This window comes from Ruditapes philippinarum, unplaced genomic scaffold (assembly GCF_026571515.1).
Source record: "Ruditapes philippinarum isolate M1 unplaced genomic scaffold, ASM2657151v2 ctg650_1_1_1_1, whole genome shotgun sequence".
NCBI lineage: Eukaryota > Metazoa > Mollusca > Bivalvia > Venerida > Veneridae > Ruditapes > Ruditapes philippinarum.
The window spans coordinates 1-22,016 of NW_026860878.1; the positions used below are offsets into that span (position 1 = coordinate 1).

The following is a 22,016-nucleotide window of genomic DNA, read 5'->3' on the forward strand; positions in this document are numbered from 1 at the left end:
CAAATGTTTGGTAAAATAAGGTAACAATATAAGCTGTTCACTTACTTCAAATTTTACAACCTGATAAAAAAGAGGCAGATAATAATAAATAGATTTCTGTCCTTTGTAACATGTTATATATAAAATAGAATAAACTGAACATTAATATATTTTTCAAAATCAGAAAAAGTATGTAATCATGCTTTAATGATGCTTTTATAATGCACCCCAAAGGTCTCCGGGCATATTAATATGTATTTAACTTACTTGTGATGATACCATTTGATATATTTTCTGATGGTTCTGTTTTAGGACAAGTTCATTTGGTGGCATGGGTTGTGGTGTACTCGGGGAACTTTCTCTGTTACTTCTGCTTAATGATGATTTATCTTCTTCATCTTTACCTATAATGATTAACAAAATATTACCTGCAATGACTAACAAAAATATTAACTGTAATAATGAAAATATTCCCTGCAATGATAAAGAAATATTAGCTGTAATGACTAACAAAACATTACCTGCAATGACCAACAAATATTACCGGCAATGATTTACAAACAATTAGAAGCAATGATATACAATATTATCAGCATGATATACATATTACTGTTATCTGCCACGATAAACAAAAAGAACTTTATCTACACTACATTTCGGTCATTCCTTCATTGTATAACAGTATAATCTAAATTTGCAATTTGATGATAAAATGGAATTAACAGGAAGTCCGATTTGGAAGGTAGCCTCACCAGAATGACACCCATGCTCTTTTTACAAGATACCTATAGCAATTAATTTAAGATAATGTATGCTCAATATATTTTATGAAACCCATTACCATATGGTCTTAAAGTAAACAAGATTGCATTTGAGAAATATGCTATGCCACCGCATTAATACAACACTAAATAGTAGTGTAGGAACAGATTTTTTTTTGTTTCTATACAATTTTGAAGATTGTCATAATGCAAAGATCCCTGACCTATCTAATTCTTAATATCAGATTAGTGGTTAAATCTGTTGTTAACTCAATAAAAAATCAGAGTAGGAATATATCAATGCACTCAAGTCTAGTGAATTTGGTGGTGAAGGTCATATTTCACACAGCCTAAATTTCATGACTACATCAAAGGACAACACAGTAAGACACTTTATTAAAATCTAGGTCAGCTGAAATCAAAGTTCACTTTACATCTTAATCTGTGCACATGGTTCAAATTTCATAGCTGTACATCAAAGGACAAGAAAGTAGGTATATAGCAAACATCAAAGCTCTATGCCTTGTACCTTCAGACAAAAATATTTTTTATTTTTTTACTATATGTACATAATGAAAATCAATGACCCCCGGGGCGGGATCAATTTTGACCCCAGGGCTATAATTTGAACAATCTTGGTAAAGGCTCACTTCGCAAAGTCTCATGCCATATATTTAACCTCTAGCCTTTGTCAATTCAGAGAAGAAGATTTTTCAATTCAGAGAAGAAGATTTTTCAAGTTTTTACTTTATACATATAAGGAAAACTATCGCCTCTGGGGCAGGGCAATTTTAACACTAGGGGCATAATTAAAACAACTTTAGTAGAGGACCCATAGATGATATTATATACCAAATATCAAAGCTCTAAGCCTTGTACCTTCAGACAAGAAGATTTTTTAATTTTTACTATACATGTATGTACATAGTGAAAATCAATGACCCCTGGGGGTGGGGCCAGGCCAATTTTGACCCCAGGGCTATAATCTTGCTAGTGGTTCACTACATAATGTTTCATGAAAAATATCTTAACTCTAGCCTTTGTAAATTTAGGGAAATTTTTTTTAAGTTTTTACTACATACATATAAGGAAAACCTATTGCCCCCGGGGCGGGGCTAATTTTGACACTAAAGACAAAATTTGAACAACTTTGGTAGAGTACCTATAGATGATATCACTTAACAAATATTAGAGCTCTAGGCCTTGTACCTTTAGACAATAAGATTTTTTTATTCTTTACTATATGTTTATATTGAAAATTAATGACCCCCTGGGCGGGACCAATTTTGACCCCAGGGCTATAATTTGAACAATCTTGCTAGAAGTTCACTTCACAATTTTTCATGCAAAATATCTTACCTCTAGCATTTGTCAATTGCTAGAAGAAATTTTTTTAAAGTTTTTACTATATACATATCAGGAAAACCTATGACCCCCGGGGCGGGGCCGATTTTGACCCCAGGGCTATAATTTGAACAATTTGGGTAGAGGTCTACCAGACAATGCCTTATGCAAAATATCTAAGCTCTAGGCCTTTTTGTTCTTTACAAGAAGGATTTTAAGTTTTTACTATATGTATATATAGTGAAAATCAATGACCCCCGGGACGGGGCCGATTTTGACCCCAGGGCTATAAGTTGAACAATCTTGGTAGATTTCTACCAGACAATGCCTTATGCAAAATATCTAAGCTCTAGGCCTTTAGGGTCTTTACAGGAAGGTATTTTATGTTTTTACTATATGTATATATAGTGAAAATCAATGACCCCCGGGGCGGGACCGATTTTGACCCCAGGGCTATAATTTGAACAATCTTGACAGAGGTCTACAGGACAATGCCTTATGCAAAATATCTAAGCTAAAATATCTAGGCCTTTTGGATCTTTACAAGAAGATTTTTTAAATTTATTCTTATAATTCCTTATGGTTGCCATGGCAACAAGATTTCTGCATGGAATGAAATTCTTTGAACAACTTTGGAAGCCCTTCAAGGATCAATCCCGCCATGTTTGGTTGAAATTGGACTAGTGGTTTTTCACAAGAAGATTTTTTAAGTTCACTCTTTAATCTATATAACACACACACACAAACAAACACACACACAGGTGAATCGCTATATGCCACCGCATCGCAGATGCTGTGGTGGCATAAAAAGAACCTTATTATATTAACTTAATATTTATAGACTGTACAAAAGAACCCACACTTACTTAAATGCTATATATTATATATCCAAAGACAAACTGATCTAAAAAAATTATTACTTTACCTTCAAAAACAGACATACAATTCCCGTTCATTATTTATGGGTTGTGAACTTTAATCAGCAAGAATCTTGCAATCTTTTAAATGCATTCAGTCTGCTTTAAAGAGCGATACAGGTTTTACCATTTCTTTCCATAGCAATCTTGACAATGGTAGATTGGTTTAAGCCCAAATCATTTCATGCTATTTACATAGAAACGGAACTGACTGAGCCTTGGGATACATTAATGATTAAGGGCAGAGACAAAATTACATACCTATCATTTATGTTTTCTAATATTTTCCTGTTTAGTTCTGCTTATTTTCCTTTACAGACCACTTTCCAATCTTATTTGCATCCTGATTATTTAAATTAGCAAGAGCTCAGCCAATAATACACAGACAGGAAGAGATAATTAAAATGATTTTAATACAGAACATTACACGACGGCAACTTGTAATGACGCTCATTTTATAATGTTTTCAGATACAAAGTACTATTATATTGTCAATACATGTATAACTTTCGTTTTCATGTAAAGTCCAGAAACATAACAATAAAGAAACATGATGGTAGAAATCAGCTTTTTCTTTTACTGATTATCATACTGCAGCTTTTGACAATTAATGGTTCAAGAACTAGCAAACAATAATAAATTGTTCTCTCATGTTTTTACATTCGGAAGTTTCAACCAAATGTACTATGGACAATCAAGTGAGATCATATTATCATGTACAGTTTATTTTATGTAAAACTTTCATCCAAGGACAGGGCAAGATTTTGTCACAGTACTATGATAAATTATAAAATATCCATACATGACAATTAGACATATAACATTTTAAATTTATTGGCTCTAGCCTTCTCATAGGAGATTTATTTTTTATAAATGCTATTTTTATAATGCCTTTATTAACAAGTCAAAGCCGTAATCAGAAAGGTCCATGTCATACTAAACAAAACTAAAGTTTTCTATTTTTACAATGACTATTGATCTTTAGTTGTTTTAAATTTCGGGTTTTGTTTGGGAGCTCAATGGTTGGAAACTGAATCATGGTTGCGTAAAAAATCCCGGGTTTTGCTTGACAAGTAAATTGGTTTTTTTTGGATGTCAGGGTTTTGCTATTAAAAAAACCCAATTGTTTTAAAATTTAAAGAACAGACTTTTTTGGGAAAAAGTGTAAATTCGGGCCTTCAAAAAGACTGGTTACAAATGGAAAGTCAATGGTTGTTAAAAACATTTTGTTTTTAAATGAAATTTCCCAAGGTTGCAAAAGGAATTCAATTTTTGTTTTGGAAAAATAAAATGTTTTGCTCGGGCATTTACTTTTTGTTTAAAGAAAGTAAATTGTTTGCTGCTAGGGAAAATTTTTGGGTTCGGGAAAGTCCCCGATAAAAGGGTTATTACAAGAGCTTCACTTTTTTTTCTTTAAAAAGTGGAGCTAAAAACCATTATCTCCCGAGGCAGGGCAAATTTTGATTCAATAATAATTTATCATTCAACAAACATGTTCTATTAGAAGTTCTATTAGACATTTTTTAATGTCAAATATTAAGACTCTTGCCACCTATTTAGTTTAAAGAAGGGTACTTTTATGTTTCACTTTTAACATAGAAGGAAAACCCATGACCCCCAAGGTGCACCATATTGTCATTATTGACTGTAATTTGAACAGAATTTGTAACAAAACACACACAAGACGATAGTCATGCCAAATGCGTCAGCAGTCAATGTGATTTTGAAGATTCTTTTTTCCTATTTAAAATATTTCAAGTTACAAAATCCTGTTTTTAGGACTTACGGACGGACAAATTGTCCCCTCATGTAGAGGATCTACGAGCCTATACAAAAAATATAAGAGTGTATTTATATGATAAATTAACCTAGATAAAAAAATTAGTTTTCAATCAACTACACTTTGTAAGCAAATCAAGACTTTGTCACTCGGGACAAATAAATTTAGCAAAATCCATAATAAAAATTGTCTTCTCAAAACAGATGGCCCATCAAGGCTGATTATAATACATTCATGTTTACTGACACGGAAAATGATTACCATACTATAAGGATGTTTCTGATATAATTAATAATCACCAAGCCTAAGGTAACTATAAGTACTAAATAACCACAATAAGCCTAATCATGAAAATAAGATATAAGTACTCTCTTTAATATCATTGAAATCGTATTCCGAAGAATAACACAAAAACGTTATCATTTACTGTAAATTTATTTTATTTCGTGGGCATGAAATTGTGTTGTCTTGTCAAAATTGACACTTTTGTGGGATCTTTAATTCGTGAATAGTCTTTTTTTCACAAAACAGTATATAGCAAAACCATGTTATATAAATAATTACACAATAAACAAAATTGAATTTCTTTAGATCTTAAATTTGTTGATCGATTTATCTACAAAAACCACGAAAATTTGTTCCCCACGAATAATGATTTTGCAGTTACTGTAATTGTGACTATTGGGTAAACTTACGTATACACTTCCATAATAATTTAAACAAAGTTAAACAATTTAAGTCGTTTTGTATTCAATAAGCCAAGTATCCCAATCATGACGAAAAACTAAAAGCAATCCTTTCAATATCATTTAATACATTAGCTGAGATTACACAAATTGTTCCAGTCATGGTTAGTTAAGGATTCAAATATGTTTGTTTATGTTGAAGTACAAAATATATGAAATCTATAAATATTTGTCAATGATTAATCACACGAAACTTTAACTGATATCATCACTCATAATATTTTCTAATTGATAATTCGCTTGAACACTTTAAAATGCACTTTAACTGAATATATCAACAAAAAAATCTACAACTTTATTTGCAGTCATCTAATATATTCAAACAATTGAGCAATATATTTTACCAAAATAAGTTGCAACACAGCATGCCGAAATGCAACAGGAGAATGATCCAAACATTAAACATGTAAGGTTTGTTAAAAACAAATCATATTTAGCCAAATTTGGCCACCTTTGGTATGATCTTAATGAGGAAAGTTTGCAACAAATATTTTTCAATTAGGTTTGCATTTAAGTAAAAACGTTACTTGTTATTTCTATTCAAAGATCAGCTGACCAGAAATTATTCAGATTTTAACATATACATATTACGAATCGTGTTGGACAGAAAAGACATTCTTTTCTGTCACGCAAACAGTCTACAATCTTTAAGTTATCCAAATAAAGGTGAACTTGTTCCATATTCATTTGGTTGCAATATAATATATTCACACAAAACTGCATACATGTTACTTATATATTCAATTCATTTGAACGATACAAACACCTTCTCTATATTTGTTATGTTCTGTCCATGACCTTTCATTAGAAAGAATTCATTCACGCAACTTAGTAACTTAATGGAGCAATAAATGCCTTACAATTAAGTTCCACGGGGGATTTCGCATTTAGAAAATTAGTTGTAGCCTAATGACTTAATTTATTTACATAAACAATAGGAAAATTTGAGACCTTAAGTGCCTAGGGAGGAGGTTTGAAAAACAGGGTTTGTCATCTCAGTTTTTTTATTAAAAATCCTGTTAAATTTTTGTTTTATTTCCCTATCTAGGACATTTTCCAACCTTTGAATAAAATTTGACAGAACAGCTAATGTTACGAAGTCATGAATGTAAAAAAAAATGACTTAGTTTGACAATATTTCATTGACTTTTTTTCCCTTTTTTGTCTCTCAATAAAGGTTTGCATACCAATACAATGCTAAACAAATCATTGTCATTAAACAAATTAGCACTTTCTTGATTTTCATTCCCTTAATAAAAACAATCGTTATACATTCGCGTTTTTTTATGGCAGAATTTCTTCTGCACTTTTAAATCACAACAATGTTTTTGAACGTAGACTGTTTGTTATTCACAATGATTTCCGCCAGTATTAGCATGACAGGTAAATTTACTGCCGATTCGCAATAATTTTCCTTCATATCAGAAATAAAGAACAATATCAAAAGATATTATACAGAGATACTGCTTAATATTATTACTGGCTACAATGAAAGTCCATGAAAAATTATTTTATGACTAAGTATGCAAGTTTGCTATTGACATTTGAGTGAATGTGTAAGTAAAGATAACTACCAACAAGATACTAAACCGGACAGGATTTCCGAATGAGTTATGCCATTACATACAATTCGTGTCATTTCTGTATGTAATCAACAATTAAAAATGAAAAAGGACGATATTTTGTCTGGAAATCTGTTTTACTATAGCAAATAAAGTAAGCATAAATGCAAGTTACAGAATCAAAACAAAAGGAAATTCAATAGTATGATGTTTTGAAGGAAGATCTGATTAATCTCAATATAATATATGATAATCTGAAAAAAATATCTAATTTGCTCGAGCACGTTTCTTTTCGCATACAAGAGGGCAATCAGATATGACTAATATTAATGAATAACATAAATAATGACAAAAAATTTCGGCAAATTGTTATCAGTAATCATAGCATTTAACACATTATTATAAGCAAACATGCAGTCAAGCAAAGTTATAAACCTAACTTAAATAACTTGTTGGCATGTGATTTTGCTATGACAAACAACCTTGTAGCAGACAAAACATTTATTTCAACATTCTTTAATGACTGGTAGACATACTATCTTTATTGAATGCAATCCTAAAATTCTCTTTAATTTTTACAACTCTTAATTGGATTGCGTGACCATTTATCTCTTAATATGTTAACAACGGAAATATAACAAGAGCTGTCCGTAAGACAGCGCGCTCGACTTTTTTATTGCTTGCCAATAAAAAAAGTTTTTGCAGTAAAAGGCAATACAAGAATCTCTGTATTTTTAAAGTGAACAATGGCCATGAGCATTAAGATATTTAGTGAAGAATTATTTTACTGAATTGTAAACAAGTATTCCAACTTTCAAATTAATATCTCAAACAGTTCAGTCAAAAAGTGGACTGGTACTAAAAACTTAACCAAGATTCTAAGTCGATAAAAGGCCTTAATTTTTAAAACAAATCCTTGACAGAGTTACCTTCTCTTGCGTACAGATGGGGGTAATGATGTGAAATAGCATTAAAAGTTTCAAAGCAATATCTCAAAGGGTTAAGGCAATAAGTGGATTTTACCCATATTCAATGTATTTTCTAAGTCAAAAAGGGGCATAATTCTGTCAAAAACCTTGACAGAGTTATGTCCTCTTGTCTGTTGATGAAGGTCGTGATGGTAAACAAGTATGGTCAGTTTCAAAGCAATACCTCCAATGGTTTTGAAATAAAGTGAGGTGGTACAAAAAACTTAACCAAGCTCAATACACTTTCTAAGTCAAAAAAGGGCCATAATTCTGTCAAAAACCTTGACAGAGTTATGTACTCTTGTCTGTAGATGGAGGTTATGATGGTGAACAAGTATGGTAAGTTTCAAAGCCATACTTGTAATACTTCTGAAATAAAGTGGGGTGGTACGAACAACTTAACCAAGGTGTGACGCCGACGCCGACGCCGGGGCGAGTAGGATAGCTCCCCTTTTCATAGAAAAGTCGAGCTAAAACTGCGAAACATAAAATCGTGTTTATAACGAGTACAAATAAAACAGCAATCAATTATACAAGATATGTTGTACAAATGAAACAAAGAATCATTCTATTAAAGCGCAGAGACAAACATATGACTCTAGCGTATTTTCACAGCTACGTGATGCAGTCTCATATAAAAGTGATATTATGCTCTTTTGTCATCATTCCAGTTCAGCTGAATTAGAAATATATTTCAACAGATTGGATTTTGTTATAAAATGATTGACCAATAACTGATAACAAAAAATGTTAAGGATAAAATATAAAAACTATCTAAATTTTAAAAGGAACGCCAGGCACTCTTTTTCAAAAAACTAAACGCTTCCGATACATTTGAAACAATATGTATAGAAATATCCGTTGGTCACACTGATTATTATTTGTGCACAGTAAAAATAAAATTTAACATGTAAAATTATGTAGATTGACATAATGCTACTTTGATTCTAACTACCCATAACGAGTACTTAAACATCTGCAAATAGACAGTTTCAACTGCGTACGGTCCTCTCATGTATCCGAGAAACGGCCATGCACATGAAAAACAATCTACCAATAACACCGTAAATGAACTTCTATCATTTATTTTTCCAGCTAAAAGAGCAACGAATATCCTTTCATTTATTTCCATTGTGATTTGGACAAAGTAATTTGGCTGTTGCCCTAAATTACACAAGAAAAAGTTGTCTAAGTTAGTTAACATATTATTGTCCTAATATAAAGGACACCACAAATTTAGGTAGGCACCATCTTTAATATCGACTTTATTTATGCATAAAAACTTTTCAGATTCTTTTGTAGTGTTCACTCTTTAAACAAGAAGCTAGTTACATGTACATTATCAGAAAGGGACAATTTTGATAAATACCCACCTGTATTTTTTGTAAACATCTCATTCCGTGTTATCAAATCTAAAAAAAAATGCCTAATTTCAAAAACCTTCTTAAATCTGAAACCTTTTTTCCTTGCTAACAAATAAATTTAAATAAAACATTAACTGTATTCTATATTTACAGTAGTTCCATTCTACATAAAACCAATACAATATCTATTTGCAGTTTTCATCTCTTTGAGCGTGTTTTGATTACGGAGAACATTATTGACTGGTACACGTAAAATGCTTCCAATTAGTCATTTTACGCTAGGCCATTTCACAGCCAATTCTGTAATCAATGAGCTTGTGGATGTGGTATCGCGCCACGTAACAAGTTTAATTTCAATCAAAGACAATTGATCATTGATGTCCTGTCAACAAATGTTAAATCGGCTTCCAGGATATGGCGGCATAATATTGTGTCGCAAATACAGCTAATAGACAATATTGAAGTATACTGTTTTTTATTAATTTCTAATATAAATATTATTCTCAATTCATTTGAAAAATACATATTTCTCTCGTATTTAAATAGAATAGTTCGTACAAATCACTGACTTTATTATTCTGTTAGAATAATATATAAAGGTAAAAGTAAAAATTTGTTTCAAGCGTCATAGTTTTTTTCATGAACCAACAAAAACATTGAATTTTTCAAAGTAAAAAGGGATATCATTTCTAATAATAATTTCGAATAACTTCGAGTATAAAGATAATTCTTAAGACAATATTGTTGTCATAAACTCAAGGCCAATGTGGCAGATCTAGATACCCTAAAACCACCCTAACAACAGTGTGCTTGATTCTCGTCAGAGACTTTGAATTATTTCATGTGAGGAAGCTAGTAAGGCACAAAATTAAGGTTTTTCTGCACTAGTTAAGCTGTTTTGTTACCAGATGACATTAACACTGATGCTGTGGCTTAACTTACATCAAAACAAACAACCCGTTTCTAAGATTATTGAAATTGTCCGTTAAAGCAGTCATCAGATGCTCATTTTCATTACACACCATCCCCACGACATTATTTTAATGGTTTTTCTACATTCAAACATTTAAACTAATTATTAGTAGTTTGAGATTTTTAATGAAGACAAGAACTTCATATTTTTTTAAATATTTTTTGGCGTATTGAAAAAGAAGCAAAACAATATCTATATCAAGAAAAAAATTCTTTAACTTTAAAGAAGAGTATATTGGATTTATCATTGCAATATATAAAGCACATCATACTGATATTCCTATCACAGCGATTAAATTGATTTATATTGCAAATAATATCAACATTTGACTTTTAGAATCAATTTTTATAGTTCCTTTTCAGACACATTTTCAATGATTTACAGAAAAGCAATGATATTAAGTTGTTGCTTTTATAATTGGTGCACGCAACTCTAAACGTGTGAAATATTATTGCCTGGTACTCGGCAAATGTTGACTACACTACGAGTAAATTTATGCTAGGCGATTTCACAAACTATCATGTAATCAATAAGTTTGTTAATGTCTTTTTGCACCACTTCACAACAGTTATTCCAATCGGGAAAATTTGATCAATGATGCCCTGTCAACAAAGCGGGATCTGATCTCAAGAAACAGCGGCATAATACTGTGCAATAAATAAAAAAATGCAGGCAAAAAAATCCGTCCTATATTAAACTGTTAATTCAAACTGATTCTTAAAATATCATACTGGTTGAGAGGGGCGTACTTTTTATAGCAATGGAATAAGTTAAATTGTTTAGTCTGCAATTTGTCACTAAATCAATAATTTTATAAAACTTACACCTGCTAGTTACAGTTTTACTGATATTACTATATTTTTACACATAGTGTATCTTCACTCTAGTGTTGTTATATATGTCAGGTCCTTCTTGATCATTGAGTGTTGTAGATTGAATACCGTTGAAGCCTGTGCAAGGTGCTATGTTTCCAGTTAGATGAATCAGACCTTTTTCTCGCCAAAAGGATCACATAAATTATCCAAATAAATCAAACAATCAGATGAAGATTTTGTATTTCATTCCATCGTAGTATATAATTTTTGTCAAAATATTCGCAACTGAGGTGGCCACTATTTTTTCAAGCATTTACACAAATCTGGTTTAATTTATTGAATGTTTGTTCTCAAGTTTGACATTTTCTTTTTAAAACGACTTCTTATTACGACATTCCTTTAAATCATAATTGACAAAGCTTTTATTTAATAGATTAATTAAAAACACAAACATATCTTTTGGTTTACTTTAGTTTTAATTGGAACACCGTCAAAGTTCCAATCATCATAATGGATTTTATATTTATATATGTGCTACAATAAAGATGTTCAAATGCCCTAACACTATTGGATTATGATATTACAACTCAGAATCATAAAGGACCAATGACAATTCTCACTTAATAGAAATGCCGAGATATATGCTGCTTTTCAAAATAATACAAAATAGCTCTATGCAACACAGCTATATTTACATTTGAAAATGATGATAATTTATTTCTGCAGATAAAAGCAAATGAGTGACAGAGGACCGTGAACAAATTTGACAATAAACGAGTCTTGCAAAATGTGTATTATAAAATATGACATTTCCAACACTCTTAATCACTAACTAGCATCACTATCATTACAATGCATTTATATCAATCATAAGTCACCTTTTATGTTTTCTAAAATGAAATAAATAAAATAATTACCCAGTTCATAACTTTTAATGCTTATGAAAAGCCTTTATCAGATCAAAGCACATTACCTAATAATATTTGCAAATACGTTAATGAACATTTAACTGGTTTATTACCAAAAGCCACAAAAGAGGAGTACAATGAATATCCTGCATGCTTAAAATACAGTGAAATATATCTTTTATAAGAACTCATAAAAGAGCGCAGAAAAAACATTCACGTAAAAATGATATAGTATAGGAATAAACACTAGATGAAATGAAAGTGTCTAGTACTTTATACTTCGTTAACAAAACTTACCATTCCACATATTCTTTCAAATAATTTATCAATATGAAATAACCAAATAGAAATTCTTATGCGCCAACTTTTTAAACTAAAATAACTGTGTATTTATGACACAGAATGAAGTAAAATATAAATACATTGGTTTCGGATTCATAACGGACAAATCTATGACAATCTATGACAATTTCATCCACATTCAAAACAGTTATGACATTACATTTTAACAGGCAATTCTTATATGAAATTTAAAAAAAAATCTTAAACAATACACTAACTTCCGTCGGAATGGAGAAACCACAAAAAAAATCAAGAAATAGTTGAGAATATACGCGAGGCAAATTGATCTGATAGTCTTCAAGCAACTTCAACTATGTAAGCATAACTGGAACATAACACATGGGACAAGTAATTGGTGGACTTAATAAACATGTATTCTCTACTTGATAACTGCCATGAAAAACAGTGACTGTATAGTCATATTCCATATTTTATTAGATTGAACTCAAATTTATTGATAAGCAACGAGTATATTGCAGAAAATAATTCATGCAAAGTGAAAACAATATCCAAGTAATCTCTTGAATATGATCTTATAACTTCAAAATAAATTATTGATGGTCATTTTCAATCGTATAATTTAGGTGATCACATATATTGTTTTCTTACAAAGACAAACATTACATCTACTTAATTCCTTGTCTATAAAAACCTTTTTGACAATTAAAAACTTTAAAACCAACAAAGATTAAATGACTAAATGAATTTATACAAAAAATGCCTCATTTCCTAAATGCGCACAGAAACATGAAAGCAGTTCATTCTACATGATAAGCTAAACAACAAATTTTCATCAAAATTTCTAAAGAGCTTCCATCAAAGAAACTACGTTACTTGTCTAATTTCTTAAACCGCTTTTATCTTTCTTCGAATTATTAGACAGAAAATCATGAATACAAATTCTTTAATTAATTTGTTTACGACAGCAGAAAATTCCTGGTTTTTAACCACAGTGCTCTTTATAAAAAGGAAAGGTCTCCAAAAAGGAACAATTATTTGTAGGAAAGAAAGAAAAAAAAAACAGATAAAAAATTTAGTACGCTTATGTTTTCCAAACCAAATAAATAACAATAACTTCTGATTATAATTATTGATGAAAAAAGAATTGTTTGCAATTGACCAAAAATACAGTAAACACATAATCGGGTTTCCGTGACGTTTTTGTCCCTTAGACACCTTTTGTTGAAATCGTCATACTTATAGCTATATGAACTTGAAGGGCAGGTTATGTTTCCATTAAACTTAAACTGTGTAGTATTTTGGTAACGACCAGGTACACATAACATGCAGAATACTTTATTGGCACAACAGGTGAAGAATAAGTTGTTATGATTTTCTTTCTGAGATAATAGCAGACAAACACAAGTTGCTGTTACTATACTGTAGTCTGTCTGAAAATTTCTGGATATAAAAAACTGCATATTATTAATCAAAACTTCTTTAAATCCCCATAGTACTCATTAACATTATCGCAAAATTAAAAGAGGCAGAATCTGACTACATGTATAATAGACAAGAAACATTAATATGCAATGGTAATTTTATTGCACTAGTCTTCAAACAATCGAGTGTTTTAACATTGTTAGCAATTCAAGAACTTTTCTCTTGGGACACATTTACATTGATAAAAATCAGAAGAAACAAGTGCTGTACTTGTTGGACTTTTTATACTATAAAGAATGTCCTGTAGTGAGAACAGCAAAATATCAGGAAGGGAATAGGTTAATTTATTAATCGCACAGTAGTTTAAGATGATCGTTACTGTGACACTGGCCTTTGACTTAACGACCTCAAAAACAACAGGTGTATTTCACTGTTCAATATACAAAGTCCCTTCCAAGTTTCACAATCCTAGGCTTATTCCTTTTCTAGTTATTTAGTGGAAAACGATTTTGACGCTGGACCTCATGACTTCACATGGGATCAAATGTCGTAATAAAATTTCGCTCGGGTTGGTTTTATCAATCGATCAACCAGTCAGTGACAAGAAATCCTCAAAGCAATATCTTATGTAAATCTTTCGTCATGTTGATAAAAACCTTATGGCTATCTTTATTCATTAAGTCATACCTTTACTGCCAGTTCATTAATAATATCAGATATCGTGTGAATTAAATAATATCGATGAATAATGCTATAAGTTTTGCCTGTCTATTATCAAATGCACATATTACAAAAATGTTTTGGACACATACTATATTATATCAGACTGGCCCGTACCTGGTGGTAAAAGATATCTTAAGTAACGATTCATATTAAAGTCAAATCAAAAAGCAAAACAGTTTATTATATGTATCTGTCCTTCTAATATTGGAAAACCTGAAGATCATAAAAGCCTTTGAATTGAAACACAATGTTATCATGTATCAAAACATAATGCTCTAATTCAGTGTAAATATTTATATCATAGCCTACACGAAGTAAAATACTATGCACAAACATCCTCTTGGCAAGTTATTCTGACATTATATCAAATCTGATAGCACATAAAAGTTTGCCTGATCAATTCTTAAATTAAACAAATTACCTTTATTGTATCTGACAATACTTTTTATACAATTCTTGTTTGGAGTAAAATTATAGAATTCCCTTATAATGTTATCGTCCAAATTAAACATAAAACTAGGAATTATACAATGAATATTTTATACAAGATACAAAAGGATATCAGAAATAAAGTGTCTGTTTTACTATAAATAAGTAACAATCCACAGTTCAAAATTTGATACTATAATAAAAAAAAATCCACATATATGTCTCTTGGACTAATTCAAAATATTGACAGTCAATAATAACAATAATTAACAAATATGCAAATATTTGATTGCTCATCACTAAATACATAAACTGTAAATTCAATACCCTTATGTATTAAAAGGACAACATTGAAGTCAAAATTAATTTTAATAATCCAATAAGCCATCTTGATATAGACAATTCCAATGGTATCCCTACAAATAGGGATAAATACACTCCTAAAGTTTTAAAGACTAAAAACATCTGAAAAAGGCTGTATCTTATCAATCCGATAATTAGAGCAATAAATGCCACATCACTTATTTTAATGTCAAATTAGACAACAAAAAAATAGTTTTATCGCTAATGACTTCATGTTATTTACATAAGAATAGAATTTTCCGAACCATGGGATGCATTAATGTTTTATAGTCAGAGGCAAACACACATATCTTTCGTGTCTTTTGTCAAATATTCGTCTGTTCATTTCTGTTCATTTCCCCTTACAGAACACTTTCTTGTACGTTTATATCCTGATTATTTAAATTAGCCAGAAAAAAACCAATTACATGCAAGCCATGAAGGTATAATTAAATGAAGTTAAACAATCATTTGGAACATTACACACGAGGGCATATGGTACCGACTCAGCTGCATAATTACTGTACATTGTATACTTTTTATCAACGTTGTTAGATCGGTTGTTTTCATTGTGTGTGCTTTTTTTCAAGCTTACATATAATGTTAAGAGCAGTCTACATGACATTGTAATGTAAAGTCTATGTACTGCAAATACAATGCGACCGCCTTAAATATATCTAAATAGACCAAAATGAAGTACTTGTTAAGACGCATGTTGTGTTTTTTATCAAAGCTCAATGGTATAGGACAAAAACATGTAGATGAGTTGCAGAGGGATAGACAAATAGAGAGGCAATACAAAAAACAATTTATCACACCCCTACCTCCTTCAACAATCTATCGATGTTTTATGCATTAGTGAATGAAGAATTAGCATTGTTTATCATATATATTCTAATATGTATGCCTTTAAGCACATATGGGGCAGGATTTATGACAGTATTTTATAATAATCAACTTCTATTGTAACAATGATGTGTATATACAATATTGCTTCAGCTTTAAACTTTCTTATATGCGGACTATTAAATCAATGTAAACAATATCTCTTCAGACACATTAGAAATGATTTACAGATAGGCAATACCATTTATTTGTTGCTTTTATTAACTGCAACATGCAATTTTGAAAGAGAGAAAACAATTGGAGAAACATTGATACATGACTACCGTGTTAAACTTTTGTAAGATATTGACTTTTTTCATACAATTTTTTTAAACCAACTCTTGAAATAGCTAATTAAATGATATAAAACTTAAACATCAGGGTCAATGTTTTCTTCGAATATGGCATTATGAGTTTCAATAATATATAATAGTTTTTATTATCTGATCGTAATATTAATAAAGAAGGTATGTGCAGTAACAGCTGCAAATTATAATCATCCTTACACGTTCCCAGTCATGCAGTGAGCAGAAATAGGGAACAAGTCAGGGCAATAAAGCTTTGATAAGAAAATAAATATTTCACTTTGGATACACTTTAAGAATATCGTTATCGTCCAAACAAAAATGTCTTTGGACACTAGCATATTAAGAGAAAATGTACGATTTCATGTTATTACTTGATAGCCAAGTTCTTAGGGTAATTAGATTGTCACAAAGCGTATTGGTATGCAATGAGTATAACAGTCAATTATCCTGGCAGTGACAAGAACCTCTCCAAGCGATGTCTTCAATATCATTAAACATATAAGGATAATATAGTGATGGTCATCATTATATATTCTATATCTATACGATCAGATAATTTCATCAACTTGATATCGTCGCTATAAAATTACATTTCGGAGATATTGGCGGCAACGGCAATTATCATTTATCTGAAAATGTTCAAATTTCGTATAGCAATATAATATGATGGTAAAAAGGCATCGTCTGGACAACCAGCAAGTATCTTATGGAAAAAAAGTCAAGACTAAAGAAAGGAAAGGAAAATAAATGTCTAAAAAAAGAGAGAACTTTAAAGGAAAAAATATAGAAACGGCAATTTAAACACATACCATACAATTTAAATTATGTCAGAAAGACTTTATCTCCCGTGTAACTCGTATTTAACATACTTGGTGTAATGCAAATTGTTATTAACGACAAGTTCATAAGAAAACCCAGTAACTTAAGAGATGTTTTTCAAAGAAGTGCGGGGAAACGGGCGCATATTAATAAGATGACGTCAGTTATTCGACGGCAAGGCGAACGCAAAGAAATTCAAATAGTAAGTCATTAGTTTGCTACTTTTTAGAAGTAACGACATTTGAATCGAGAAATATGCTGCATTAATAAATGTCATGCACACACTCAAGTAACCGTCTACGATGTAGAAAATATCATTTGTACACGCTGTGGTTCTTCACGAAATATACAGAATAGTATACAAAGAAGTTTATTTGCATTATTATAAATAGATACATCTATATAAAGAAAAGCAAATATTTTTATTATTAGAGTGAAACAATTTAATACAATAAATTTATATAAAAAAAAAACACTTTGCAACCAAGATCTACTGATGGCATTTTATAAATATCTAGAAACGGCGATTTCAATCAAATATAAAAAAATAAGAAATTGTTTCAAGTGATATTCATCATTCAAGGCTAATGAAAAACAAAAAATTGATGAATGACAAATAAGAAACAATATCTACAGATGACTACAAAGAAAGGACAGAAATAAAACAACATTTTTGGAACAAAATTTAGTGAAGAATAAAGAAAAAGCAAACATATAATAAAGAAAAACACAAAAAACAACATTAACTGAAGGACAAAGAAAACACTTTTACTGAAGCACAAATAAAACATCAATAGAGACAAAGAATTAAATATAGTTCGTATCATTATGCAAGATTGAAAGATGATTCACATAGTAAAGAATGTGGTAGAATAGATTGTCAGCAGTTGTTTTGTGAAATAGCTGGATATCTAAATCAATATACAATTTGCTTGTGTATTTATCATTCATTCCTATTCTACGAAAACTAGATACAAAAGATAGAGAGATGAAACTTGGCACGGTGGTATCATTTATCATAATATTAAACATCATTTTGTGCAAATATCTTATTCATACTGTGTTAAAAGACAACGTTTTATACCTAACTATAACATCTTGTTGGCATGTGATACAAACATTATATTCTATCTGACTATCTGATAGCTTGCTAAACTTTTCCCTGATCAATGTATTAATGGTTGCAGACAAATTACTTTTATTGTATCCAATAACACAATTCTCTTTAACTATTTACAATTCTTGATTGGAATTCATGAATAAAACGCCTCTTAATGTTTCATGCCAAAGAAACACGTATTGTGATGCATGAAATCACCTGCAGTAAAATGTGATAATGACAAGAATAGCTATACTATGCATAGCAATAACTTTTAAAGCAAAATATTCTAAATATATCAAAAGTACAAGTATATTAAATACAAAATAATTTTTATCATATTAGTCACTTTAAACATTTTGAAAATATGGTCTTTATTTGAAGTCCATCTTACACTACATTATGTGTCCTATGGTAAGCATTTATGTTATATCTATATTCTTTATACATCAATGAAACACATTAGGAGAGAAAATGGATAAGGAGCCTGCCTCTTAACCCTAGAATAATGGGTTCGAGTCCTACTGTGGTCATGATATTGTACCACCGTATTTGTTAGTTCTAGGCATTATACTTCAAAGTTTAAAATCAAGCTAGAGTTAAATACTTCTACATCTTATTGACTTGTTGGTTTAATTGCTGCGTTTACAACTTTTTTCGGTCATATCTCGGTGTTTCACCAACCTTACCAAAAGTCCTGAATAACAAACATTCCTTCGCAACTGACAGACTTTATTTCTTTAACAGCGGTGATGGGACAAAAAAAAATTAAGGCCATAACATTCAATGTTCTAGATCATTTTTTTTCCTTGCCCAGGACTGAACCAGCTACCGATGGATAACTAATCTCTTTCGTGCTAAGCTGGCAAACACATCATTTATAAATCATTAGTTATACTAGTCTCTTTTCAATGAAAAACATAAAGATAACATTTTAGTTGTTTACTTTTTTGTTTCTTTACAGGTCAGACTTTTCACATTGAAGTATGATATTCTTGTCATATGAAGGTTTTTAGTAAAAAGTGTTTGTATGGTTATTGCTTTGTACTGGCACCATAGGATGAATTGTAATCATATTTACGATGTTTACAATTTAATCAAATGTGCCAATCAAATTAAATATAAATCAATAATCTGACAGTTTGAAATGATAGTAAATGGTAGAAGATGCAAGTCTGATTTTTTATAATATACACAGTATACGGTATATACATATCGATTATATGGTACTAAATAGGAAAACAGAGTTTTTTTAGTAATTATTGATAATATTTTAAATGCCAATGGTAATCATTTCGACACTTGAAACATTCAATCCATTTGTTTTTAATCTCTTTGTCTTAATAGCATTCTAAATGCATTTGTACAGCAGACATTTTACATGTAATTACTTTTAAGTTAATTATATATGCATTGAACAAAATCACAGAATTCATCACTTTAATCCTGGCTCTGATGTGGAAATCATATATCTAAATTTGTCTGTTCTCACTGCCTGAAGAAACACATCTTTTCATTCATTGTCAGAATGGGAAGATTTCACGCCATCTGTGATTAATTGAGATTAATTGGTATTGCATGAAGATTGGTCATTAAGAATGATTGCTATTTAATTAGCTGTCTAGGAAATGTATATCGTATATTTTGTTCAAGACACCTGACAGTTATATTGTTAAGCTGATCAAAAAACGATATAAGAACAATATTAGAACAATATGCTTATGCCATGTTGATATAAATCTGACATAAAAGGCCAATATATTTAAATAACAATACATTAATGTCTTGTTGATGAAAATCCAATATAAAACACCAATATAAGAGCAAACTAATGCCTGTCGATATTTGTGAAATTCTAACATCAAAAGTTGCAACATAAAAACAAAATATTAGTATGTTGTTGAAACATTTATGTCTGGTCAATGAACATCAAGCATCACACACTAATATAAGAACAATATCCAATGCCTTTTTGATGCAGATATGTCTTGTTAAGGAATACCTGAACATCAAAAGCCAATATAAAAACAATATAATAATGTCTTGATAATTTACGTATGCCTTGTTGATGTAAATCAAATATCAAAAATCAATATAAAAACAATATACTAATATCTTGTTGGTAAAATCCAATATCAAAAGAATGCTTAAATTACAGAAGGAATTAAGTGATTAAAAATATCATTTTATTACATTGCTTGATGTAAATGTTATTGAAATGATTTTTTTAAATTCCTTACATTTAACAATAGATGTTGCAATAAACGCACACTTATATCATTTGAAGTTTTGAATATATATTATGCTTAAACTTACAGTCACTTTTTTTTAGATATCAAATTAACTATTATGAGTACTAACAGAGATGAAATGACATGTTTTTAAACTCTTCACATTATAGGACAAGTATGAATACATAGAGTCATATAAAAGTGACACTTCTTTAAGGAAGGACCAAAACAACTTGACCAGTAAAAGGGAACACAACTCCCTAAACATAGTTTTTGGCATACTTTATTTAGCTTAGACAAACTCAGGAAGAATTTATTGTTTTCTTGAAATACATGTGCTAAAAAGATTTAAATAACTTTCTGCAATAAAAATATTTTACCTGAAGATCTGCATAGTAATGTTAATTGCATTAAATAAAGTTTGTGAATGAATTGTCAAGTGAGGTAGGAATAACTTCATGTTGATTATATCTTTATTGATACAATAATTTCATCTTCATGTGATAAAATGCAAAAAAAGCTCTTTAGTTAAAAAAGAGCACGACCTCCTAAAATGTTGCCTTTAGGATAACAACTGTTCCTTGTCATGATAAGTGTTCCAAGTTTTATGTTAAAAGCTTTGATAGTGTAAAATCTTTGAAATCATTCTATTAATTGTTCTCTTGAAATACATATGCTAAAAATGATCCTTCAAAACAATGAAATAATCTTTAAGTATTTGAAATACTGAAATTTTTCACTTTGATAAATGAAAAATTCTAAAGTTTTTGAAGAAATTGTTTTTAAAAGATTTAATACAGATACAAGTAAAAAATAATTATCATATATTATAAGATCAAAACATGTACAATGTCAAAAACAACACTCTAAACCATTGTTAACCATTTCTTTTTTAAATTTATGTTATTTTATAGTCTTTCTTCAAATTTAAAGATTTTGCTTAAGGAATTTCCAGATCAAAATTTGAAAAAAACATTAAAGGGACTCAACTAAGGTTTTTTTGACATGATGGGACTGAAAATATTTTATCCAGATAAATGCACCATTTGATGTAGGTTAGACCACTAATCTTTGTGCAAAATTTCAGATCATTCGCGCACTTCGTTTTTCAAGAATAATTATTCAAATTGTAAAAAGATATTCAAAAATGAAAAGCATTTTAACACATTCACTCAAATCGGGCTAAGAAAAGCATAAAAATATTATTTTCAATTTATTTCAAAGTATATTTCTTAACTATCCTTGCATATAATTCTGTTTTAAGTGCCCCAGCTCATTTATGTAACAAATTCAAATGTTATGTTTTTAGGCGCTTAAACCTCAGTAGAATCCTTTTAA

General features: G+C 30.1%; 1 protein-coding gene across 3 annotated transcripts in view; it reads right to left on the bottom strand.

Annotated features, from left to right (window-relative positions):
- Positions 1-246: 246 nt before the first annotated feature.
- LOC132713697 (carboxyl-terminal PDZ ligand of neuronal nitric oxide synthase protein-like) overlaps positions 247-22,016 on the bottom strand; it is a gene marked incomplete at its 3' end in the record, with an annotated part of 64,166 nt that continues 42,396 nt past the window's right edge. For all 3 annotated transcript variants that reach the window (XM_060696369.1, XM_060696372.1, XM_060696370.1), the window contains 1 exon segment: positions 247-383. In XM_060696369.1, coding sequence (XP_060552352.1) covers positions 247-383 — 137 coding nt within the window.